The 26189-nt window shown below is 49.7% G+C and overlaps 1 protein-coding gene across 1 annotated transcript in view; it reads left to right on the top strand.

Moving 5' to 3' along the window:
• CPD (carboxypeptidase D) overlaps window positions 1-26147 on the top strand; it is a 28013-nt gene extending 1866 nt beyond the window's left edge. The window contains exons 2-21 of the mRNA XM_014953157.1: window positions 1616-1863; window positions 9996-10138; window positions 10868-11037; window positions 11165-11532; window positions 11939-12130; window positions 13035-13202; window positions 14430-14539; window positions 14987-15089; window positions 15556-15698; window positions 16294-16463; window positions 17027-17338; window positions 18908-19103; window positions 19386-19521; window positions 20316-20465; window positions 20890-20985; window positions 21079-21143; window positions 21291-21422; window positions 21807-21992; window positions 22312-22411; window positions 23067-26147. Coding sequence (XP_014808643.1) covers window positions 1616-1863; window positions 9996-10138; window positions 10868-11037; window positions 11165-11532; window positions 11939-12130; window positions 13035-13202; window positions 14430-14539; window positions 14987-15089; window positions 15556-15698; window positions 16294-16463; window positions 17027-17338; window positions 18908-19103; window positions 19386-19521; window positions 20316-20465; window positions 20890-20985; window positions 21079-21143; window positions 21291-21422; window positions 21807-21992; window positions 22312-22411; window positions 23067-23293 — 3415 coding nt within the window. The 3' untranslated portion in view covers window positions 23294-26147. The remainder of the gene's footprint in view (window positions 1-1615; window positions 1864-9995; window positions 10139-10867; window positions 11038-11164; window positions 11533-11938; window positions 12131-13034; window positions 13203-14429; window positions 14540-14986; window positions 15090-15555; window positions 15699-16293; window positions 16464-17026; window positions 17339-18907; window positions 19104-19385; window positions 19522-20315; window positions 20466-20889; window positions 20986-21078; window positions 21144-21290; window positions 21423-21806; window positions 21993-22311; window positions 22412-23066) is intronic.
• The last annotated feature ends 42 nt before the right edge of the window (window positions 26148-26189 follow it).

Raw genomic sequence — 26189 nt, 5'->3', positions numbered from 1 at the left:
AGGTCAGAGCAACCAACCGTGTGAAGTTGTGCAGAGAAAGCCAAAATCCAAAGTCGAGCAGCGCACTGAAACAGCAAACTGTGTCCAATTTCCCAAAATGGGGATAGAGAGGAATGGAGAGGGGATGGCCCGACAGCCATGGTGGGATGTAGGGCTATTGGCTGGATCCAGCCAAATCACAGAACCTTCAGCATCCTATAATGTTTGCTCACTTTTAGGGAACAAAATTTGCTTGGACAAACTGTCTTTATTAAAACTTGGTGGATGGTGGTTACTGCTCTAGAGGAATTTCATGAGCTGCACCGGTGATGCTTGTCCTAGAAATCCTTTAGGACAGCTCTGATGGAGCGGTTTGCACCAAAATCCCTCCAAGCTGACTTGTTTCAGCTCAAAATTAGGTATTGGAGAAACTCATACATGCTCTTAATATAACTTTAAAAATACCTTGGGCGCGTTCTTAAAATAATTTTGAAAATACCTTATTTTTACTCTTTTGCAAGTGTTTGAGGTGGGATTTGGAGGTGAAGCCAGGGTGAAACGTGAAGAACGTGGTGCCTTGTGCATCCCTCCGCCTGGCAGCACCGGTTAATGCTGGTACGATCGTTAAACTAACACAACCACCGATAGAAAAATGAATGGGTAAACAGAACAGATCAAAACCAAGAGATACTGGAGTGGGTGTAATGCAATTCGTGTGCGTTATTTTAAGCAAGGCAAAGGTATTGGCCACGTTACCTCTGCTCAGAACCTAAATCCTGTTTGACCAAATGAGGAGGAGAGCTCTTTTCCCCCCTCCATGCTCCGTTTGGTGGAAAGAGAAAGAGCAGAGACAGCTACCTTTGGGATTCATTGAAATGTTTATGCTGCCTGTGATCAAATTAAAGCGTGATATAGGGCATGCTGTGCTGTATTTTCTGACTTGGGGTTTTAACAGCTCTGTCACACATCCAGATTTTATTTATACAAGTCAGTTCTGTTGTACATACCAGGTGTTGCTCGAAGCTTGACGAAGAGCCGTGTACATGGCTTTATGTCAGGGCACTGCTCGTCTCTCACCGAGTTTGAGGACTCTGTCTTAGGCTGAAGCAAGAAACTTACTTCATCTCCAGTGATGCCAGATGTCGGTTTGGGGAGCGAATAAACCAGTCCTGAGAGCTGGTTTATTGCAAAAATCTGCTGATTTCCCCACTGTGCTCCTACTTGGATGCCGTTCAGACCCTCTGATGATCCTGCTTGCTGTGTTGGAGGCTGCTGGTCATACGAGGGGATACGTCTCCCAGGACAGCATATCTCTTTGCCCAGCAGTAACCTGCTCAGTGTCAGACAAGTGCCTGTCTGTTAACGTAGCCTTGGTGTAGCTGCAGCCACATAGGCAGGTTCTCCTTGCACAGGGCTGCTGATGGAGCAGGGTCTGATCCTTTCCTCTTCCAAAGCAGCCTTACTGCTGGGCAGCTTGTGGGCATGTTTTACTTTGTTGATCCCAAATAGAGTTTGGAGGCTCTTGAGAAGGCAGTTTGGGCGGGAAGGCAGCAGAATAACTGGTTGGGCAGCTGTAGGTGGCTTCCTGTTGAAGTTGTTCCAGTACAACTCTTTTTCTTCTTCTTGCCAACCCCAGGTTTCTGCTCTCTGGCAATCTCCATGGTGGCTCGGTGGTGGCAAGCTATCCCTACGATGACTCTCCCACGCATAAGCCCACAGGAGTCTACAGTAAATCAGCTGATGACGAAGTGTTCAAATATTTAGCGAAAGCTTACGCGTCACATCACCCCATCATGAGAACTGGCAAACCCAACTGCCCTGGCGAGGAGGGAGAGACCTTCCAAGATGGTATCACTAATGGTGCCCAGTGGTATGATGTGGAAGGTAAGCTGTGCTGGAGAATTGCTCTAACTCTGCTCGTTTGGATCACCTAACACCGTCTTACAGAAATAGTTTCTTGCTCCCATTGAGAGCTGACACCCAAACCAGTGGTGATGATCACAGAGGAGAGGACAGCGAGGTGATATTTTTAACTTTGAATGTGTTCTAGCAGCTTGAACGGAAGGGAAGCGGCATCACAGGCATCACAGGCACACCAGTAAGTGCTTGATGAATCACAGCTTGGGAGATGTTTGTAGGGAAGAGATCACAGCAAACGGGAGGCTTCTTCCTGACCCTGTTAGAGGCTGGAGAGTTACCCTGCATGCAGGAGGCTTCATTTGCCAAATGAGCTGTCATTAGGTCTCCAGACGGTTACTAAACTTTGATACAGGAAAGAGGAAGCACTTATTGAAGGTATTAAACCATGTTAGTATTTGGTGAAGTTTTTTTAACCTTCAAACTTGTAATTTTATAAATGATTATTGAATACCCTGCTGTAAAACAACGTAAAATGATTTGAACGTGTGGTCTGAGCTAACCTAGCTGCTCTCGCTGCAAGTGGGGTAGGGAGCTTTTCTGTGAGCTGCTCTGCTGTGAGACCTGTGCAGGTGGCAACAACCAGCACGGCCTGTTCTTGTTCACCAGTGTGATGGGATCTGGAAGGGGATCCCAAATTCGGTTTGCTGGGGCTTCTGGGAGAGCTCCTCTTGCCTCCGTTAGGCAGCTGCTTTGAAGGTGACGGGAATATAAGCAAATTACTTCTTGGTGCCACCACTCTGCTTGTGTGGAGGTGGCTCAGACGTGCAGTGGGCTACTCTGTGTGCCTCAGTTTTGCTGAAAATGGGATTTAAATGGCAGTTTATGTGATGAGCTGCTCTCACGGAAAAGGCTCTGTGCCCCGGTGGGAAGAGAAATCTTGTCTGTGTCATTGGAAGTTGCGCCACTGCCACGGCCCCTCGGCGGATGTTGAACAACCACGGCCTCACCAGACACTGCAGAAGCTTCTGTGGTGAGGACACAACAAAAACCTTGCACAAATGATCCGAGGAAGTTGCGTTGCTTTGCACATGAACTGCCCTGCTTTCCCTTGTGCTAGGGCTGAGGATGACACAGGGTTGCTGAGCAAATCGGGTGTTGATTATCCTTCAGAGCTTACAGCTTAACAAATTTTAATAAGACACTGTCTTTCCAAAACGTGAGTTTGGAAAGTTTCTAAGCTGAGTCCTGGCTTAACCCCACATCCACCTGGCTTGGGAAGGAGGGAGAGGGATCCAGCATTGGGCCTGAACACATCAGCTCTGTGCTGGAAGAGGAAGTCTTGATTTCAGCGGTGGCTGAATCATTCCCCAGGATTTCACTGGTAAGATAGGACGCCGTGTTCAAATAAGATGGGGTTTCACCTCCTCCTCTAGCAGGTGTCTCCTTTCCCCCACCCTGTTGGAGCACACCGGCCCTGGTGTTTGCTGGCTCAAGGTTCGCTCCACTGCTGTGAAAAGTCAGCAGGAGGAAGGTTTGTGTAATCTGGTGAACGTGCTTGCGAGGGAACAGGATATCCTGGATGATCTGTGCTGCCTTGTTCTGCTGGCGGTTGTTATCGGCAAACATCTCTGCCGGGAGGTTCGTTAGCTGCAGCCCTAAGGCTTTCTGCCCTCCTAACGAAGTGGGATGGGTGAGCTCTGAAGAGAGAGTGATTCCAGAGCTCTGGGTCTGGGTTCCCCTGCCCCCAGTGAGCAGTGTTTTTTGCTGTAGCCTTAACTTCTCCATCCTCCTGCTGGGATGAGGGATGTCTGGCTCATGCAAGGTTTGCTAGTGGCTGTGACACTGGGGCATGAGCTTCTCGGGCTGCCTTTGGACTCTCAGCGAGCAGAGGGCCACATCTGAGGAGTCACATGAGGAGAGGCTGAGGGAACTGGGCATGTTTAGTTTGGAGAAGAGGAGGCTGAGGGGAGACCTCATTGTCCTCTACAACTACCTGAAAGGAGGGTGTAGAGAGGTGGGGGTTGGCCTCTTCTCCCAAGGGAATAATGACAGGAGCAGAGGAAATGGTCTGAAGTTGGGGCAGGGGAGGTTGAGATTAGATATTGGGAAGAATTACTTTCCTGAGAGGGTGGTCAGGCACTGGAACAGCCTGCCCAGGGAGGTGGTGGAGTCACCATCCCTGGAGGTATTTAAGAAATGTGTAGACATGGCTCTTCAGGGCATGCTCTAGTGCCCAAGATTGTTGGTTTGTGTCTGTTTGTGGATGGATGTGGTGTTTTGGGGGTTATGTGTTTTTTTGGGGTTGGACTCTATGATCTCAAAAGTCCCTTCCAACCATGAAGATTCTGTGATTCTGGTTCACCTACTTTCCTTTTACAGGAAATGGCAAGGTGTGAAAACTGAAGACCTGTTTTTCTCTGTGCTGCCATCGCTGTGGTTTATATGATGTCCAATAGCCCCCAGCTTCCAGCCCCTGCAGAAACAAGCCCTGTATTTTGATGTTGTGTGAAGTTACTGTGACCCCTTGGGGTTTTAGGTGTTAGATTTAGATTGGTTATTACAAAAAAAAATTCTTCACAGAAAGGGTTATCAAGCATTGGAAGAGGCTGCCCAGGGAAGTGGTTGAGTCACCTTTGCGGGAGGTATTTAAAAGACTCATAGACATGGTGCAGAGGGACATGGTTTAGTGGGTTAATGGTTGGACTTGATGATCTTAAAGGTTTCTTCCATTCAAAATTATTCTATGATGTATTTTTAGTAGTGGATGAAGAGCAGGCAAAGGGGAGTCAGTTGTACACCGTGTGTGACAGAAGCAGCAAAACCACCACGGTGGCTGCATTGAGTCATCTGCAACTCTGTGCCAAGGACCTCTGAGGCTCGTACCCGGACCAGGAGGCCTTTCCCAGTGACTGCAGAATTTAAATGTGTGGTAAAATGAGGCTGGGGAAATCCCAGTACCCTGCAGGAGCTCCCCAGGCTGGGCTGAGCTCTGGAGATAAGCAGAGCAGACAGTTCTGAGAACGGTGTGGGACCCACGCGTGTGGCCTCGGATCAGGTCGTGCCAGGGGAGACCGCAGGCTCCAAGTGAAAGAAAGCCAGGAAAAACAAAGAAATGAGAACATAATGTCTCAACAGGTGGAAATTTCCCTGCCACGTTTTATCATGTGAAATCAAACATGCTGGAAAGCCAACTGCTCCGGCATTCATTCTCCCAGAGTTACCAGCTCAGGTTTACGCCGGTGCCAGACCCCATTAACTTTCATTTGAATTTGCAAACAACCTCTTACGTGTGTCAAACCGAGGTGGCAAGTACAAACCATCGGAGTAATTGTTAAGGTCAAGTGTGCACAGAGAAAGATGGCTTTCTGCCAGACAGCTGAATTTGGCTTCTGCATTCCAGCTGCTATAGATAAGTCTGTGACTGGGACGCTTTTTAGAGGCTATCTCTGTTGTACACGCTCTTACTCTTCCTTCCTTTTTAACCTCTTGGGGTTTTAACTGCCGAGTGGCTGATTCAAATCAAGAAAATACACGCGAGCCTGGGCTGGTGTATGGTCCAGGTGATGTTTGGAAAGCAGTGAAGAAACTGTTCAAGTCTTACCTGTGGGAAGGGCGTGCTTGCCTTTATTTTGCAAAGAGCCCAATTCAGAAACTGAATTCAGTATGATGTTCAGTAGAGTATTTTGTGGGCAGCTGTGGAAGGTCTTGTTATTTGCAGTCCCTTCCTAAAGGCTATTTTCCTTGCTAGTTTGACTCGCTCATGTCCAAGCATTTGAGGTGCTTCTGGTGTCTATCAGAAGGCACTTCTCTGGTTGAAAGTGGATTTAGATCAGGTGAGTGCTCACTGGGTTGTTTTGGCTGTGGTTACCAGCCACACTGAGCTTCCAAACAGCTTCTAGTGGCATCAGACTCAGAGCAATTAAAATGTGTGCTGAGAACAGTGGGTGCTGGTGGCATCGCTGTGGTGGCCTCTGTTTCCTGGGCATGGCTGGAGGCGGTTGCACAGCATGAACCCTGGTAGAAGTTTTCAGTCTTTCTGGGATATGCACAATTAGCTGCCCTTATGTGTTTGTGTTCTCATAAAATTCTTCTTGCAAATTTTTCTTTCCTCTTGAGAAAAGTATTGGCTTCGCAGTCCGAGGGTCTGATGCCTCTTTTCACATCTGACATGAACTGCTGGTGGTGCAGCTCTTGGGAGTGCCCTGGGAAGGCTGCAGGGCTGTGCCGCTCCGGCCCGTGGGATGCAGCTGCTGGAGCTGGAGGCTCAAATCTCACCTCCTCTGAGTTTTAATGATTTCAGATTAATGGACCAAAACATTCCTCTGCCTGTTTGGTGCTGCTGCTGGGGCTCGCCCGGTCTCACACTACGAGACAGTCACTTCTGTCCACAGAGTAAGCGATTTGTGCCACGTATTTAATCACGTCTCTGGCAGCTTTGTGCCATCTGCTCGCCCTGCAGAGCAGGCAGGACCGTTTCTCTGCTTTGGCTCAGCTGCAGATCTCTCATCCCCTAAAGTCTGCCCCAGTGAGAGCCGTAATTAGATTTCTTCATAGTGCAGTTTGAAAATAGAGTCCTTCCTGGCTGGCCTGGAAAGGCTTCTCCTGGCACGTGGTGTATTTATGGTATCTGGATCCCCGGGCTGGACTCTAGGGAGCCGCATTCTCCCGCTTGCCTGCCTGGTGTGAACTCTGTGTGGGAAGAGGGCTGGGATCCTTGCCTGAAGCTCAGTCCTGATGCTCAAGGAGTGGGATAGAGTTGGGGAGAGGTTATTTCTGAGCATTTTTGTGACCTGCTGCCAGCTGGGGACTGGCTTGCTGTGTCTGTAAGTTGCCCGCTTTTGCTTTGCTTTCCTCACCAGTAAAGTAGGTATGATATTTCCTTGGGAAGCTGAAGCTTTATGCAGTGTGGGTTAAAAGACACCCTGCCATACAAAAATGCTGGAATTAATCCAGCAACTTATCCCACATATTACCCAAACAGATAACTAGGGTAGAAGCACTGTAGTCTGTCCAACTGCTGCTTTGGGGTGCTTTTTCTGCTCTAATCGTTAAATGTAGTGCTGTGCTAATGCTGGGCTGCGTGCAGCTCCCTCTTTACACCTCCAGATCTTCTGCGTAGCCAGGAGAGGCTGTGCAGATGGTATATGGAAAAATACCTAGTTCCATATGCTGTAAAAATAACTGTCCTGCTCTGCAACGGGGCCGTGTGAAGGCCAAATATGTGCAGCGGCTACAATCCAAATTTCCAAGCGTGCAGTGGACTACTTTCTCGAAGAGAAGGTTTTCCCAAAATTGATGTAGCAAGCTCTAATTTAGACCGTTGCTGCTCTATTATGGGTGAGCATCTGTCCTAAATTTGGCTTGAATGGCAGATGAAGCACTAAATATGCTTCATAATGGCTCTGGTTTACGTATGGATGTTTTCAAATGCATTAGTGTCCCGCTATGAACAGATGGTTATAGGCTGGCAAATTGTTTCACTCTGTGTGGTGTTTACTGGCGAGGGAGCAGCCCGCTGTGGGTTACTTTTCTGAGCCTGGTAACGGGAGCTGAATAAAACCGAGCGTGTCTGGGATTTGCAGGCCCTGTTCCTCTAACCTCCTGAACCGAGTTTGAGAGTTTTCAAGTCCTCAAATGCTTTTTTTGGCCCCTTGTGCTGGACAGAAAAGTCTCTTTTCCTGTTTTGATCTCAGCCCGTGCACAAGCCGCGGCGCTCTCTTTCTGGCGGCGAGTGCCGTTTGATTTGTTATAATAAAAGTTTTCGTGTTCCCTGAGCAGCAGGCTCCCAGAAGACTTGAGAGGAACTGGGACATCTTTGATCTGGTACCATCCTGCACATCTTCTCAGGGGTCTGTTCTTCTAAATCTGGCTCTGTGCTGGCAGTCCCTCTCGGTGCCACCCGAGCGCGGTGGGGCTGTGGAACTCGGAGCAGCCATCCCTGACCTTTTGGGACAGTGAGTGCTCACAGCCATGGCATTTATTGTAAGACTCCTCTGCTTGGTTAAGTGCTGCTGATGGCTTCTCCTGGCCGTGCATTAACGTGGCCTCTGCAAACGCCAGGTAGTGCATTTGCATCGTGGTATTGATCCATTCTGGCCAGTTAATTGGCCAGCACCATGGAGGGTCCCTCACTTGTGAGTGATGGGGAAACTGCTCAGACAAAGCAAGTGAGGTTTATTAGCATAGCACTAATGCAGCACTTTGGTGGGCAAAGCAAAGATTGGGAGCACAGAGTGTGCATTTCTTACAGGCTTCCCTGCTGGGGTCCTGCAGGCTGGTGCCACCACGTGCGCCACGGGGTGTCTTCTGCTTTGCTTCCTCCTGAAGTCTGCATCTGCCTCCTGTGGGGCAAATGTATAGCTGTTCCATGGCAGATGGGCTGCTGAGAGCCAGTTTGGCTTTCTCAACTCATGCAGAAGAGACCCGTTGCCTGGGCCCCTGTGTCCAGCTGGCTCTGGTGGGAGTAGTTCAGTTAGTGCCCGGGGGTCCCTGAGCTGAGTGGTCCCAGGTGCTGCTGTGCACGTTGGATGGAGCCATCTGGGCAGGGGTGGCCAAGGTCTTGGCGTGCCACTCTCTCTGGATTGTAACTGTACGAGGTTGTGTAACCCAGCAGATTCCATCCGTATGTGAAAAACTTAGTGTGGTGTGTTTTCCATACTGGCAAAACTGCCTGTTCTGCTGGTGGTGGTGGGAACGCTCCTCTCATGTGGCCATGACATCTGGCTGCAGTCATGTGGTGGGATTTGTCAGGGTGACTCTGAAACCTGTTTTGCAGATTTGTGGTGGTTTTGGAATGTCCTTTTTTTTTGCTGTTGAAGCCTGCCATGAATGTTCAGAGGGCTGCACGTTTGCAGCCCTCAGCAGCATGCTGAAGTCTGAGCTCCAGATCAAGAGTTTCGATACCTGCAGACCTCAGGTCTTGCTGGTACGTGATTCATTCCTGCTTGAGAAACGGGTTTGCTTGCTGAGGGTTGAACGTAAACTTCAGCAAACGGGGTCAGGACACTTTCTGGGACAAGGTCACCTTTTTGTTTCATAGCAGTGCTTGTGGTTTCTTTGAAGGGCAAGAATAGCAAGATTAGCTTAATACTGGGAAACAGTTCTGTGTACTCCTGTTTTCTGGTGCTCATGGAGATTTGGCTGGTTTAACACTAAACTAGCAAGCTGTCCCCAGGTGCTGCAACATCCTTAAATTAATTGAGACTGCTGCCTTAAAGATGAAATGTGGGAGGAGGCTGGTGACTTGGCTGCAGGTCTCAGGATAGAGAGTGAGTTTCCCAGGTGGACAAGTCTGTGTCCTGTTCTCCTCTTGCAGGACCTGGCTGTTGTGGGGTCACAGGAGTCCTCAGCGGTGAGGGAGGTGTCACTGCCCTCCTGGATCAAGAGGAGAGTCTCCTGAGGGTGACTTGCTGCAGTTCACTGCGTGCTGTCACCAAGTCAGACCTTGTCAGACTTTCTGCTAGGGCTGCTCTAAATATCAAGTAAATGGAGACCTTCAGATAAGGAGTTGAGGAAAAGAGCAGCTGAGGAAGTAGAGAAGGGGAAGCATTGCCCTTGTCACGTCTAGAGTTTGCTAAGATTTTTTTGGGAGAACAGCTGTGTCGTCCTTGAAACTGATTTTGGCATGCAGATTTGAGCTGCCACTTCCCAAGTTGATAGTCTGGTGTGTCCTTTTGTATCGGAGCCTGAGACTCATTTTGGGTGGAGTAACTTCTCGTGTAGGAAAACCTCACAAAGCTGAAGGTGGTTTGGAGCTGACAGCGAAGGACTCAGCAGCAGAAGTGTTCAAACTCCCGTGTGCCTGCCCTGGCATCCAGGATTTGTAGTGTCTGGAAAATGTCTTCACAGTGAAATGAAGCCATATGAATTTCCAAGTGCTGTGCTGCTGAGTTGAGCTGATAGAGCAGTGGGACCGAAGGGACTGTCAGCTTTGAAGTGTCTGTAGCTGATTTGAATGGCCCAGTGTGCCGTTACTGGGAGAAACAGAGCTCAGGCTCTCACCGTGGTCTGACTTTTCTCCTTAGGTTGTTCACTCTGGAGCTAGGGTGGCATCGTGGTAAGATGCCATGGTGGGGCTGAAGGACAAAGAAGACTGCATCCCGTGGAGAGATGTCTGTACGTTGCTCTCAGCACGTGTCTCTGCCTCTTTTTCTCAGGTGGGATGCAGGATTACAACTACGTGTGGGCCAACTGCTTTGAGATCACATTGGAGCTGTCCTGCTGCAAATACCCACCGACGTCCCAGCTTCAGCAGGAGTGGGAGAACAACCGGGACTCCCTCCTCACCTTCATTGAGAAGGTAGTGTGGGCTGGGATGGGCTTGGGGGCAGCAGCTGTGGATCCCGTGTGTCCATGGTGGGCTGAGAGCACCATGTTCAGTTGCTCTTACAGCTTTGTTTGCTGCGTGTGGTAACACAACTGCTGCAGTTGTTGTGCAGAGGTGGGTGGCTCCAAAGCTGCTGTGTATCTCTGTGGTTCTGCCACAGTTCCCACATCCTCCGTGGTAACAGAGCTCCACTTAGTGGGGGCCTCATGGGGCTCGGTGTTAAACAGAGGGACTGATCAGTGCAGATCTTGCCAAGTAATGCAGAGTACCTGTAGGAGCTCAGTGCCATGAGTCTCCAGAGATGTTCAAAAGCACTGCTGAGACCTTGGCTTGCAGAGTCCTCTGCCAGCCTGTCACCGTGTACAAACTGAATAGGTGACAGTTTAGGCTGGTAAGGGAGGCAGCTGCGTTTTGTCCCTCAGTATGGCCTGTAACCCTGTTATGTTCATACTGTTGTGTGCCTGTGTCAATAAAATAGAGGGTTTGTTAGGGAGGATCAGTTCTGAGATCTCGCTGCCTTCCCAGTGCTTGCTGGAATTCCTGTCCTTGCCATCTGGCCAAGCACTGGCCCCTGTGTGTTTTTGCCTGGCAGCTGTCCTGCTCTGCTGCCTTTGGGGAAGGGCAGGGGGGTATTGCTGGGCGAGGACACGGTCCCCCTGATGTTGCCTGTCTTCAGCCAGACTCTTGCATTGTTTTCCTCAGGTCCACATTGGTGTGAAGGGCTTTGTCAGGGATGCAATCACTGGAGCTGGCCTGGAGAATGCGACCATTGTTGTTGCTGGTATTGCTCATAACATCACAGCAGGCAAATTTGGTGATTACCACCGACTGCTTGTGCCTGGGACCTACAACGTGACTGCAGTTGTAATGGGGTAATGTCTCTGTGGCAGCTGGTGTCCACACTGCCAACTGCTCATGTTCCTTCATTTCACCACAGGGGGTTTTGGCCTCTGTTCTGCAGAGCCTCCTTGCTGAAGCCAGCTGGTTTTTTTTCCACAGTTACACACCAGTGACCAGAGAGAACATCGAGGTGAAGGAGGGAGCTGCAACAGAAGTGGATTTCTCCTTGCAGCCGACTGTAATGCCACCAGTTCTTAACGTCACGCAGCTCACAGCAACGCCTGCTCCTGTCTCTACCATCACCCCCACCCCTGTGCAGGCAGAGGCCCCGAGCCCAACCTCTCTCCATCAACCTATCCAACCTGTGGACTTCCGCCACCATCACTTCCCAGACATGGAGATCTTTCTGCGGCGCTACGCCAACGAGTACCCCAACATAACCAGGCTCTACTCCGTGGGCAAGTCGGTGGAGCTGCGGGAGCTCTATGTGATGGAGATCTCCGACAACCCTGGCGTCCATGAAGCAGGTAACGTGGGAGATCCTTGTTAGTGAGGCCCTAGTGACAGACCCTTCGCTTTGGGAGGCTGTGGGCAGAGCAAAAAGGAGCATAGAGCTGGCATCTGTGTGAGAAGAGCCTGAGCTGCTTCTTGCAGTGTCCTTTCTAAACAGACCAGGTGCAGTGGGTGTCACTGGTGTGAATTAAATAGTGGGGACATCTACCCTGGTCATGGAGCTCTGGGGACAGAAGGACCAAGGGGCTTCCCTGAAACAATGTTTGTCCTTTTTTGGTGTTGTGGAAGCAGAAGGGTAAATTTTAGGTAAATGCCCTCCAGCCCTGCAGAAAGGCCTGAGAGAGCAATGCTCAGGGTGGTGAGCGTTGCTTGAATGTCAGTGGTTATAATTGTCTCTCTGGTGTGGCCGTGTGTGTGCAGGTGAGCCAGAGTTCAAGTACATCGGTAACATGCATGGGAATGAAGTTGTGGGGCGAGAGCTTCTCCTGAACCTCATCGAGTACCTCTGCAAGAACTTTGGCACAGATCCTGAAGTGACTGACCTGGTCCGGAGCACACGGATCCACATCATGCCGTCCATGAACCCTGATGGCTATGAGAAGTCCCAGGAAGGTATTGCTGTTTGTGCTGAAACATCTGTGGGGTTTCTAGCTCTGAGAACAAGCCTTTGGGTTCATGGTACCTCTCTGAGAAATCTGGAAGCCTTGCTGGAGCAGAAGTGCTCTCTGTGCAGGGAGGCTGGGAAGGGCCTTGGCGTGTGCTGTGGGATGAGTGGGTCACTGCAGGATGTGGGCGGTCAACCCATGCTTGAAGCCATTGGAGAGAGCTTTTCTGCTTCAGCAGTGCTATATGCTACCCCTGTTTGGGTCCCCTTATGGTTTGTGGCTATCCCAAGGCTTATTTTAAAAAAAGGCGTTCCTTTGACACAGCTCATACTTGCTGTGCTTTGGTCCATGCTCTTAGTAACATGTGATTTTGGAGCCAGGCTGTCTGCGGAGCGTTTGTCCAAGGATAATATAGACTTTTATCCTGATGTTGAAATTGGCAAAAACATCCTTCAGGGAAGTCCTTAAAACTGCATGGCTCTTGCAGATTGGCAGAACAAAGTCTGTCTAGAATGATTCTCTGGAAACAGAGCTCTGCTCGGGTTTAACAAAGAACTTGTCCGGCTGGTTTGAGAAGGTGAGCTCTGAGGTTTCTGCAGTCGTGACATCCGGCTGCTGGGATTGTTCATGGTTCACAGCCTTCCTGTGAACTGTGGTCTGACTGACATGGAGAGCCTGGGCCAACACCTGCTGAAAAGGTCCTCGGACACCTCTGTGCCCAGAGCAGGCCTGTCGCTGGAGGAGAGTGTGGATGTCCCCTCACTCTGGGGTGTAGGAACCAAGCACTCTTGTGCTGTCTGCTGTCTTCCATTAATTGATAGCTGTAAGTGCTGTAATTAAGAGGATGAAGCCTCTCCACTGAAGTGGGAACTTGCACAGGGCACAAGCTTCAACTTGTGTTTCATTTCCAGGAGACAGAGGAGGAACCGTTGGCAGAAACAACAGCAACAACTACGACCTGAACCGCAACTTCCCAGATCAGTTCTTCCACGTGGCAGACCCTCCCCAGCCAGAAACTCTGGCTGTCATGACCTGGTTACAGACGTACCCGTTTGTGCTCTCGGCAAACCTGCACGGAGGTACGGCACCCAAACCCAGCTCCTTCCTCTGCACTGAGTTTCGGGGGATGGAAGTTTGCAGGGATATCTCCATAGTGTTCTAGGTTTGAACTGAGGAGCTCTCACAGAGAGCCCTCTGCCCTTGGCCTTGCTGTGAGATGGCAGGAGCGAAGGCGGCCAGATTCCTGCCACAGGGGGCAAGGCCTTTTCTAAAGGGTCTCCACAAACAAAGAGTAAACCAAACCTTTTGTTTGTGCTGCTGGGAGATGGAGCCGAAGCTGGAAACAAGGGGTGAAAACTGTGTCCCCAAGCACATTTTCAGGGAGTTGAAGAGGCTGCTGGGAGGATCACAGGCACTTCTCTGGAGGGAGGACATGCGTTGGGGAGAAGCCAGCTCATTGCCTTTGGGAGGTGGGAATGGGCTCTCGTCAGCGGCTGCTCAGCAGCTGGATCTGGGAACACGATACAGTGCTGTGGCTGTTGGAGGCTTCGTAGTATTTATAAAATGAAGGGAATGAGATGTAATCCTGAGGGTTCCCTGCCTCGAATTGCGTGGCGGAACTATGAAATTTGCCGTAATTTAATTATCTTTTTTTTTTTATTTTTGGAGCGATCTAAATTAAGTCTCTGTATCACAGCTTATTCCCTAGACAGTTTGTCTGCTGGCTCGTAGCTGCAGTGACTTGCAGGTGGTTGCTCTGCGCTCGCGTGTTGGATTTGGTAGCGCAGGAGCACCGTGTGTGGGTACGAGGGAGCTGGCGGGTCTCCAGCAGCGGTGGGGCCTGGGCTTCCACGGAGCTCTTAGCACAACTTGTGTAGGGAAAGCTTCAGTAAGAGGAGGATGTTATAATCTGTCAGCGTTTGCAATGAACGCCGGGAGGCTGAAAGGCTACAGAAAGTTGGGCCCAGGGCATCGTGCATGTTCTAGGAAATTCCACCCCTTGTTTTCTTGTTTTCTCTCCCCTGGGAAAGTGATTATTACGTGGTTGTGCTAATCCCTCCTGCACGGAAGAGCCAAACCTGGGATGTGTCATGATTTGTGTTCACCTTCCCAACTGGGTGTCATCTTATCTCTTCCTGTGCCTTTGTTGTCTCTTCTAGCCACTGGGCTTAATGCTTTGTTTAATGCCAGGTCTTGAGAAACAGAAGACTTGGCACTCCTTGGAGAAAAAGAAAAACTTCCCCTGTTAGGCTGAGGGATCACTTGGAAAACGTGCAAGTACAAGTCAAAGTTTGTTTCCCCTGCAGGTTCTCTGGTGGTTAATTACCCCTTTGATGACGATGAGCAAGGAATAGCCATATACAGTAAATCCCCAGACGATGCTGTGTTTCAGCAGCTGGCGCTTTCCTACTCCAAGGTAAAGCTGTAATGGGAAATGAGGCACATCCTGCTGGGTTAACTCCTGGGGGTATTGGGAACCTCCTGAGTGGTTGGTAGAGGAGGATGCAGATCCTGTGGGTGCCTGGTGGTGTGGGCACAGCAGAAGGGTCCTGAGGGAGGCTCTTGTTCCATGTCCAGCACATTCTCTCTGCAGGCACTGTAGGAGGAACCCTGTGTGCAGGCACGGGGCCAACACGCTGAAGGGTGGTAGAAAATGCTGTACGTGGGCCGGGAGGAGAGCAGGGGTGTCCATGGGTTGGGTGTGGATTTGGGTGAAGTCTGTTTGCGCTGCGGCCATACAAACACATGCCTGCACGAACCTCTGTGTCTGGTAACCCCAAGTGTGTGACTAATGTTAGAACAAAAGTGCCAGTGGCTGTAGAATGCAGAGACTCAGCTTCACATGTTGCATCTTGTTTTTTAGGAAAATGCAAAGATGTATCAGGGAAGCCCTTGTAAGGATATGTACCCCACCGAGTACTTCCCGCACGGCATCACTAATGGGGCTCAGTGGTACAACGTTCCAGGTAAAGAAGACCTTAAATCTCTTGCAGTATTTGTCTCCCAAGTTAATGCACGTGCATCTTAAAGAATTCAGTCTGATCAGTCACAAGCTCTGCATCGGTCAGCCTAGATTACTGTAACTCAGGTTTCTTTTATGACCTTTTAAATAGCGTAACCAGATAAAGTTATTCCTTGAGGGAAGGAATTTATAGTGTAGTTTTTCTGGCTATTAGAAAAAGGGTTTAATAAAATTTTACAGCAGTATATTAGCATGAAAGGTATTTACAAGAAGGATGGTTATTTGTCTGCTGTTTTGGCATCCCTTTGAAGCTTGAATCTTGCCCTATGTAAAAGCCTTCTCTCTTCAGCTATAAAATGCACACTGTAGATTGTACTTCGTCTTCTCTATCTGATTTTTTTTTTTTTTGAGCTGCAGTACAATTGCCTTCAGGAGACCTTGTCAAAACTTCTTTTACATTCCTGTTGTAGGTGGGATGCAAGACTGGAATTACTTGCATACGAACTGCTTTGAAGTGACCATTGAGTTGGGCTGTGTGAAATATCCAAAAGCTGAGGAGCTGCCAAAGTACTGGGAGCAGAACCGCCGCTCTCTCCTCCAGTTCATGAAACAGGTGAGACACTTTGAGCCCAAGCAATCGTTTGAGCTGCCGCTGGGGTTTGCATTAGATGTGCCAGAACAAACAGGGCAATCTGTGGGCTGAAACGAGTGCTGCTTCCTGGCCAGACTGGGTACCTGCTCCACAGAAACCATCCCCATCAGAACATGTCTTGACAACTCCTCTTCCCTCCTTAATATAGCAAAAATCTGTGAAACAGCAGCCAGGTGATGCAGGTGTGGGCTTTTTCTTTACCACTACCTTGGTTTTCCCTAGGCTGGAGTGGCCTTTATGTGCTGTTCCCATCTGAGTTGGGGCTGGTGGTAGCGTTGCACACCTGGGGCATGCAAACAAAGGTGTGGGGCAGAGAGTTCGGTGGTGGCACCCCAAGCCAAACAATTGCTCATTGTACTCATCAGGTGATCTTTGTCCACGCCAGCTGCTGGCGAGTCTAACCTAAGCCCTTTTGGAATGTCTTACTCCCCTGGAAATGCTTAACATCCTGGGCTGGGAGCTGGTGGGATCTGGGTGTGGGTGCTCCCACAGTGATGTGTGGGGTGGAAGGCAGAGCAAGGGCTGGCACTCAGCAGGGCTTTGGGTCTGTGCACAGGTTCACCGCGGTGTCTGGGGATTTGTGCTGGATGCCATGGATGGAAGGGGCATTCTCAACGCCACCATCAGCGTTGCTGACATCAACCACCCGGTGACCACCTACAAGGATGGAGACTACTGGCGCCTCCTGGTCCAGGGGACCTACAAAATCACAGCATCTGCCCGAGGGTGAGCAAGTAATGGCACAAGGAACAGTCGTGTGACTGACTTCCCAGTCAGGAGTGGGTCCCGTTGCCTCTGTCTGCAGCAGATGTAGGCTCTTTGTCCTGCAACGTGATGCTACCCTGATATCAAAGACTGCTCACCTGGCTCTGGTGTACAATCCAAATCTTGCCCTGTTTGGAGGTGGTGCGGGGAAGGAGGTGATAACTTAATGTCTTTAGGAGACATTGTCTTGCAGGCAGCTGCCCACAGAAATTACTTCATCACTTCAATTGCTGCCAAAACCTTTGGGTTAAAGCAGCCTGACTTCTTGTCCTGCCAGTGTGCAACGTAACCCTGCAACACCTGAGCCAAAAGCAGCTCAGTGCCATGTGGGGCCCTGAGCTGCTCCCTGTCCTCCTGCCATTCCCGTGTCCCTTTGAAGTGTTGTTGCTTTTATTGTTGTTCTTCTCACTCTTGACTGTGGAGCTGTAGCAGTCCCCTGAGAGTGTCTAGTCAGGAAGGGGGTGGCTTGTTGTGCGAGGTCTTGAACCCCTGACATTTCTTTGTGCCTTGTCTTCCCTGGGCAGGTATGATCCAGTCACTAAGATGGTGGAAGTTGGCAGCAAAGGTGGAGTGCAGGTCAACTTCACTCTTTCACGGACAGACATCAAAGTGGAGGAGGGGAAGGTGCCAGTCCTGAACACCCCAGACACCAGCGACCCCAACGAGAAGGAATTTGAGACTCTGATCAAAGATCTCTCTGCTGAAAACGGCCTGGAGCGTCTCCTGCTTTCCTCCTCGGGGAATGTCTCTCCGTATCGATACCGCCCTTACAAGGATCTCTCTGAGTTCCTCCGAGGCCTCTACCTCAACTACCCGCACATCACAAATCTCACCAGGTGAAAACTTAAAGCAGCAGCGCTCAGCTCCTCCCTGAGCAGCAGCCTTGGGGTAGGAAGGCAGCGAAATGACAAGCCATGAACACAGTGCAGAGATGGGAAGCTCGTCCCTGCTCTTCCCTGTGGTCCCTGAGTTCAAGAGAGCCCCACGTGTAAGGGCATGGTGGCAGAGCATTGCCTGCAGGGACTCACAGACGCATCCGTGTGCTTTTTCCTGAGGCATCGTTTTACTGACCTAAACCTGGGGTGCTCTCAGTTCCCCAGGGGTGGCTGGGCCTGGTGATATTCCCAGCATTGATATCCCAGGTTTCTGCAAGTATCTCTTTTTCACTCTCTCTATTTCCTCCCTTTTCCAAATCCTTCCCAACATCTACCCTTCTAGAGAGTCCCTGGCAAAAGTGATAAAATTTGACTTAAAAATCTCAAATGGCCTTTTTTGTCTGTCTGTCTTTGGATTTCAATTCAATACTGCGAGACATGTTTGAGTTAACTTGCCCCGAGCCAAGGTCTCTGCCCTCCTGCAGGAGACCAGCTGCTGCAGGGTTCTGCTTTCCTTTGTGACCTGTAGCGCTCACCCTCTGTCAGCTTTAGAAAGCACAAATCTCTTTGTCCCAGGACCTCATTTGCTTGTTGTTACCAGGCACAACGTGCTCATGTGCTGTCCCCACTGGTGCCAAGGCTGCTTTTCTGATCTGTGGCCCCTATTGTCTGTTCCAGTTGCATCAGCCCCGATTGTGTTCCCTGCTTTGCTTGCATTCAGTTTTCTAGCTTTAATGGCATGGCTGTAGCAGAGACTTCTGCACTACTGGAAATAGGCCTGCTTTTGTCCTCTTAAACTGGGTGCTTTATAAATTAGTTTGATGTCCAGATGTGTCCCACTCTGAAGGAAAAAAAAACCAAACATCCAAGCAAAAACCAGCCCATAACACTGGAAGAAGAGAGGCCTTTAGCAATTCCACGTTTATGGGGATGTTGTGGGATATATAGAGATACATGGAGCACTGGGCATCCTGTACAGCTGGTCCTGGATACAGAATCACAGAATCACCATGATTGGAAAGGACCTCTGAGATCAAGTCCAACCTTTAAAAAAAAAAAAACACAAACAAAAAACCCACCACCAACAAAACAAAAAACACCCCACCACATCACACCCACCCACAAACCAACAATCTTGGGCACTAGAGCATGCCCTGAAGAGCCACGTCTACATGTTTCTTAAATACCTCCAGGGATGGTGACTCCACTACCTCCCTGGGCAGGCTGCTCCAGTGCCTGACCACCCTCTCAGGAAAGTAATTCTTCCCAATATCTAAACTAAACCTCCCCTGCGCCAACTTCAGACCATTACACAGATGCTTATGTTCAAACTCATGTTCGCAGTGAATTTGGTTCAGTGCTACTGCAAGTATCTCAAGATGTGGTTGTGTTTTGTGTGTCACTTGTCTTTGCAGCCTCCTTGTGGAGGTTGTCGGCAGTTTCTTTCCACACAGGAATTTCTCCGTAAGGCCAGGGTAGGGGTGGCAGCTCTGTTCCTGAGCTGAAGCTCTGATTTCTCTTCTCTTGCAGTTTGGGTCAGAGCGTTGAGTTCCGTCAGATCTGGTCCCTCGAAATCTCCAACAAGCCCAACCAATCTGAGCCTGAGGAGCCAAAGATCCGCTTTGTTGCTGGTATTCATGGAAACGCTCCCGTTGGTACGGAGCTTCTCCTGGCACTGGCAGAATTTCTTTGCATGAACTACAAGAAGAACGCTGCTGTTACAAAGGTGAGAAGCCAATGTGGGGGACCATCTTGGAGCCCTCCAGTTGTATCTTGAGAAGACAGTGCTCACTGGGAGAGACTTGTCTTGTTAACCGTTGCTTGTGGGTTGCAGTGATCCCACACATAATGGGGAGGTGGCGTAAAATCTATGGGTCCAGTGGGAACCTCTGGGTGCTGATACGAATATAAGCAGCAGTTCCTAGGATGAGATCCAGGTAAATGAGATACACAGACAATGAACCCTACTAATTGCACTTTATGTACTGTTTCTCCTCCTTTTGTTCAGCTGATTGACCGAACGCGGATTGTGATTGTGCCTTCCCTGAATCCAGACGGACGTGAAATAGCTCAGGAGAGAGGCTGCACGTCGAAGATAGGCCAGACTAATGCTCACGGCAGAGATCTGGACACAGACTTCACAAGTAAAGCAAACTAAAGCAAAGGGATGTGTGGTGGCCCTGTAGAAATGCAGGCTGCTGTAGAAGTCTCTCACTAGCTGCTCTGGGGTTGGGTGTAGTCACTGGGTTATAGGGTCTACCCATAAAGAGAGCAGCGCTCCTGCCCTGGAGCCCAGGCAGCACAGCTGCTGGGGGGCTTCCAAAGCTTGGATCCCCCTTACAAATGGTAATTTGCAGTCTCTTATGTGCCAGGAAGAGCCAAAGCAGAGCTCTTTAGGAATAGTCCAGAGGTCAGACAACCCCTGATGTCTTTTTCCTGTTAATTGATTTCTTTGAAACCCCCATTTCTGAAAAATGGCCTCTGTTCATGCCCCCTGGTTTTCATGCTTTTCTGGTTTCCATGTAACTGCCCTCTGTGTCCATAGCACGGTGTTGGTGCTATGCCCACTCTTTCTGGGGACAAGGTGTTCTTTCTGGCAAGGTTTGGCTGGGATCATCCCAAGTGCTTTCTTAAGAAAATGTCAGTTCGGTGACATTGAGGAGAGAGCAAACATACGAAATGCCACATGCATCACAAAAGTAAATAGCTTGGGGAAATAGTGATGTGTCACATTTGTTTTAGCTTTGCAGATGAATTCCTAGTGTGGACTAGGTGCTTTACTTGATCGGTCAGGTGCATCTGCTGAGATCCAACAAATACCTTTTAACACATGCAGCAGACTTAATTTCAGACATAAACAAAAAATGTACTTCTGCTCTCTCATATAGAAAGGAAACTGTTGTCAATTCCCTTTTCTATTTGCTGTTCTGATTTACAGGCAATTACTCCCGGTACTCGGGGACACGAGAGCCTGAGACCAAAGCCATCATAGAGAACTTGATATTGAAGCAGGATTTCAGCCTCTCTGTTGCTCTAGATGGAGGATCTCTGCTTGTCACTTACCCATATGACAAGCCAGCACAGACAGGTATGACAAACCCCTCCAGGGCCTTGCACGCACGCAGTTACCCTTGGGCTATCTCTGCAGAAGTTCATGTGACCACATGGTGTAAGAACTTCTTGCGCTGGTTCTGCTCTGTGGCCTCTGTTTGTGTTGAGCCCTTTGTATCTGGAGTTGACAGACTGTTAAGTCAAGCTATAAAATCTCACAGAATCGGGCTAGGTATTAAAACGTTTACCATTTTTGTTCTTACAACTGTATTTCAACTTTTCCTCTGCCAAAGCCAGTGTTAAGTCTGCTTTTGATACCATCCCTCAGTGTTAGAGGAAATCTGGAATGCCCCTGAAACAAAATGTATCACTGTTCAGTACAGGATCAAGGGGTTAGGATGGGAATCCGTCCCACCTCCTTGGTGAGTTGCACTCTCAAAGCCTCACTTTCCTCTTTGTAGTGGAGAACAAAGAAACTCTGAAGCATTTGGCATCTCTGTATGCGAACAACCATCCGCTGATGCATTTGGGCCAGCCAGGCTGTCCAAATAAGTCAGGTATGTTTGGTTGAATCCTTTAACCCCCTGTCAGCCTGTGCTAGATCCTGCTTGCAGCAGCTCTGCCTGACAGCTGTGTTCTTGCTCTCACAGATGAGAATATTCCTGGCGGTGTGATCCGTGGCTCTGAATGGCACAGTCACTTGGGAAGTATGAAGGTACGTCATGCGGCACGAGGCTTTCCATCTCTGCTAAACGAGCATTTGTTTTGATTTGTTTGGATTTCTGGGCAAAACTTGCCCACCTCCAGCTGCACTTTTTAAAGACCACCTCTTTTGTTGTATCTGTGCTTTTGGTTTTTGCAGGATTTCAGCGTTACGTTTGGTCATTGTCCTGAGATCACTGTTTATACTGGCTGCTGTTACTTCCCGAGCGCAGGACAACTCCCCAGGCTGTGGGCAGACCACAGGAAATCTCTCCTCAGCATGCTGGTGGAGGTGAGCCCTGGTCTGAGGGAGGAAATTCCATCAAGGAGCGAAGGGAGTGGGCCGGGAGAGAAGGAGAGCAGTATGGAGAGTCTTTGTGGTTTTATCAGTGCTATGTAATTACAGACAGTCACAATTTGGACTGCATGAGGGATGGGTTGAACAGAGGCAGCAAGTGGCCAAGAAATGTGTTGACATGAGAGTTAAACATCTGTGCTGTTTTGCCTCATGGTGGGCTGAGCAGCCCTTGCAGTATCGTGCACTTTTATTTATTATGAGGCTCAGGGATGGAGGAGAATGGGCTGTATTTTGAGGGGAAGATTAGATCCTGGTTTAGTTATGAATTTGACATATGCTTGGATCTGAAAGTGAAGTGTTTGAAATGCTTTATTTCAGGTTCATAAGGGAGTCCATGGGTTTGTCCAAGACAAGAGTGGCAAGGCAATTTCTAAAGCTACCATTGTTCTTAATGAAGGCTTGAGGGTGTATACTAAAGAAGGTGGCTATTTCCACGTGTTGTTGGCTCCAGGTTTGCATAACATCAATGCGATAGCCGATGGGTACCAGCAGAAACATGTCAAGGTATGTGAATGTCTGTATGGGAGATCTTCCCCCTGCTCCTGTCACGTCCCCTAAAGATGTCCCCTATTTGGGCTTTGCTTCATTGGCTCTGTTTAGCTGCTGATTGTGTGCCCAGTGTAACTGTCTTCTGCCGTGGTACAATGGGTGGAGAAGAATTTCCCAGCAGCTCTAGGTTGTTTTGGGCAGTAGCTTTTCTTTCCATTGCACTTGTCTTTGGCATCCACCCGGTCCTTTTTTGGTTGGCAAGTACCTCTTGTGTCTGGACACCTAACAGAGGTGCAAGCTTTGAGACAGTCTGAGCTCTGGTATCTTCTTGCAGGTCTTTGTACGTCATGATGCACCCAGCTCTGTTTTCATTGTATTTGACACCGAAAACAGGATATTTGGTCTGCCAAGGGAGCTGGTTGTAACTGTTGCAGGTAAAGTGACACTTCTGATCAAAGCTTTGAGCTTTGCTTTCTGTGCTGGTTTGTGCTGACAATGACCCTTCTCTTCACTGAACTGGAAAAGTAGCCTGCACTTAAGCCATCTCGTGCTTTCCCTTCTGAACACAGGCTTGTCCTTGCGAACTGGTCCAACAACCCTTGGATCTGGTGGTGCTGGGCTGGCAGATGGGAGGGAGGGAGGGGGAGGGGGAGGGTGTTGCAAGGGTCTGAAGGGTTCAGAAAGGACCTGATGCCTGGAATGGGGAGAGCCTGTTGTGCATACAGCTGGGAACTAGGAGGACTTGCTTTTCTTCAGGGTTTCTTTGAGTGGTGTGGCACCAGGTGAGCATTAAGAGATCATTTTTGTCAAGGTGGCAGCTGTTGGGGCGGCTGGAGTTTATACCCAGTGGTCTGCAGAGCAGCTCAGTGATGCTATCTTACATTGCAAACCCAGAAAGTAAAGCTAGTGCAGTGCTGCTCTGAGAGCACCTCTCCTGCATGGCATGTCTTCTGTGGTCTGGGAGGAAGGAGCAGGGTCACAGTAAAGTGAGGAAGGTGGTGGTGTAGAAGGGAAGAGAGATGGTGGCAAGCCTAGGAGCTTCTGGAGTGGGGGAACAAGGCATTAATACCAATGTCTTCTGTCTGGCAGGTGCAAGTATGTCTGCTCTGGTCCTCACTGCCTGTATCATCTGGTGTGTCTGCTCAATTAAGTCCAACAGACACAAGGATGGCTTCCACCGCCTCCGGCAGCACCACGACGATTACGAGGACGAAATCCGCATGATGTCCACCGGCTCAAAGAAGTCCCTCCTGAGCCATGAATTCCAGGATGAAACAGACACTGAAGAAGAAACATTGTACTCCAGCAAACACTGACACCTCCCAAGCAGGAATGGAGGTTTCCGTGGACCAGACCCGGTGGCGGGGGGCAATCCTTGTGGTTCAGTTTTGGAACATTAGCTTGCAGGATGTGTCCTCCAGAGGTGTGGGTGGCAGCTCCTAACTTCCCTCTGCTATTTGCTCTGTTCCTACATACGTGCAAATCAGTGGGTGTTGGAGGCTGTGTTTGGGCTAAGGATGTGGCTTGTTTCATTTTTGGGTCAAGATCTGGAGGTTCACATGAGGTTGTTTGAAAGGCAACTTAACAGGGTGGCCAGCAGAGTTCCTAGCACTTCCCCAGCATCTCAGCACAGTGAGCAGATGGTGGGGAAGTGCCCCAAGACCTGCATGGGGTCATAGTTAAAACACTCCAAAGCAGTTTCTCTACCTGTTTTGATTTCATGTTTTCCACTCTGTACTTGAGGGAAGGCAGATCCTTCACTTGACTCCACATTCTGCATAGCAGCCCTCAGAAAAAGACTGTATTTGGTTCTCAGCTGCTCCCTTGGAGCTTTTCCTCACCATGAGATGCTGTGGCCTGCTGTAACCTGCAGTGGTTCTGGAGCACCTCTAATGTGTTGCTAATTCCAGGCAGTGACTTGGCATCCTGAAGCCTGGGGGAGATGACATCCATTCTTGATGTGAGCTGGAGAAAGGAGCAAATGGCAGAGCTTTAGTGAACTCTGAAAGAGTTCAGTTGCTTGCTAGCTCTGCAGTACTGCTGTCCTGACTTTTGGGGAAGAAGGAAACTTTATCCCCCCATCACCCTCAGTTGCTTCTTTTTTGTGTAGTAAACTTGGCCCTTGGGGTCTCGTGTTAGCGTTACAACAGCACGGTGTCTGGAAGAGCAACAGAAGGTTGTTCTCAGTAAATGGATACACCGATTGTGGTGGATACTGTAGAAAAGTAATCAGTTACCAACTCCATCTGATCAGTTTTGCTCCAGCCCACCACTATTCAGGAGGAAACAGTGAAGTCTGACCACGCTTTGTATTTGAGCACTATTGGAGCAGCGGGGAGAGGTCATGCGAGTATCCATGGCCCAACTTCAGTCTAAAATTTTGAAGAAAAGCTGCACCATTTGCCATTGTCCACCTAATACCACTTAGTGATCCGAGCACTTTGGAAACACCCTCTCATCAAGCTCTGGTGATGGTAGGCATCAGATTAGCCTGCTGACTTTGCTCTGTTACAGCGTCTCTGAGCTATGCAGCAAGAGCTCCACCTGCTTGTGTGCCTGCAGTTGTGTCTGCTGCTGCGGGGGCCTGGGTGCAAGGCGTGAGGAAGGTGCTGAATGGCTGTGCTGAAGAAGGGAAAAGCAGCCAAATTCTGTTGTAGCACTTGGCAGGAAGCTGGAAAGAGAAGCTGCAATGTGCATCCCCAAGACACACTACATTTGTGGGGAATAGAAGGGATGCCTGGAAGGGAAGAATGACTGAAATGTTTGATTTCCAAAGCCTTTATGCATCCCTGGTGTTCCTGTGCTTTCTGGGCAGAAGGCTGGGGTTAGAATAGGCACTTATTTTCTTGCTGCTCATTTTCTTTTTCAATTTTTGCCCTACTGACCCAAGCTCCAGTGCACCAGGGCCTGGCGCAGCAACATCTTAGGTGTGTAGTTTGCCCTGAGCTGATCTGTTCTCCAGCAGCCCGGGGCTGTCCACTAGTGAAACCTGCCTGTGGTGTCCATGGGGGGTGTTTGCACCCAAATGTATGACGGGGTCTGTTCTGCAGGGCTCTGACCTTGTCTCCTCTGGGGGAACAGCGCAGTGTGTTCCTCATTGAAGGCTGTTGGGCCGTGTCACCTGGGAAAGGAGCTGTTCCTCACCATTTTCTGCAGCAGATGCCTTTCCAGAACCACACCCTGCTGTGCTCATCATCTCAGCTAACTCTGTGCAGCTATCTGGAGGGACAAAGATGACCCTTGGACACCAGTATAACTTCTGACCTGTTCCATGAAGAATTATATTGCAAGAAACACATGATAAGATCTGGTTGGGGAGGTGTGCTGGGAATGGAGAGATGAGGCTGAGCGTTCCCTGTGCTCCTGTCCCCCATTGCTGTGGTGTGAAATGGCTGCTCTTGTTCTGCAGGAGCCCTGAACATCCCTGTGCTTGCCCCCAGCTCATCATGCTGAGCACCAGATGGGGTTTAGTCCTGGGTTGTCACCCTTGTCCATGTGTAATGTGCACACCGGCACGCAAGGGCGTTAACCCCACCTAATCTCCCAACTTTTCCTGCTTCTGAGGGCTTTAATGAGACACAGCTGGGGTTTTGCATTAAAGTTGAGTTTGCAAATGGCTCTTAGGGCTCTTGTGTGGGCTTTGTGTGCTCTGGCAGCAGGTAACGGACTGGGCTGGCCTGGCTTTGTCCCACTAGCAATAGGTCTCTGAGTGTGCGGTTTGCAATTAGCACGGGGTGGGCACCTATTTTTCAGGTGAGTGGATTTGAGATGTTTCGCAAACCTGTGAGACTTTACACAGCAGTTGCCCCTGGCTCAGTGCTCGGGGCCGCAGTGAGTTAAGGCTGGGGGTGCCTGGTGCCAGTTTCGGGGAGGCAGAGACGGCCTCCCCGCAGTCTGTCCGTCTGTCTGTCCGTCCATCCGCAGGAGGGCCTGTGCTGCTTCAGGCGAGGAGCCAGTCCCCCCCCCTGCGGGCACCTGTCCCTGGAGCGTGTCGGTCCGTGCACTGTGCCTTCAAATGTACATTTTTAAAAAGGGACTTGAATTGCCTTTTCCTGGAAGCGGGACGGGGCGGCGTGAGGCGAGGCCTGGCTCTGCCCTCAGCCGGGCCCTCTGTTTTTTTTACCTGTATACTGAGATCCAATAATCTGTATAAAACTATTTTGATGTCCACCTGGGTTGGTCTCGTTCTTCCTACAACGGGCAGTTTGGGGG

This window comes from Calidris pugnax, unplaced genomic scaffold (assembly GCF_001431845.1).
Source record: "Calidris pugnax isolate Ruff unplaced genomic scaffold, ASM143184v1 scaffold133, whole genome shotgun sequence".
NCBI lineage: Eukaryota > Metazoa > Chordata > Aves > Charadriiformes > Scolopacidae > Calidris > Calidris pugnax.
Note: the sequence above shows the minus strand (reverse complement) of the source record. Positions and strands in the feature narration are given on the sequence as shown.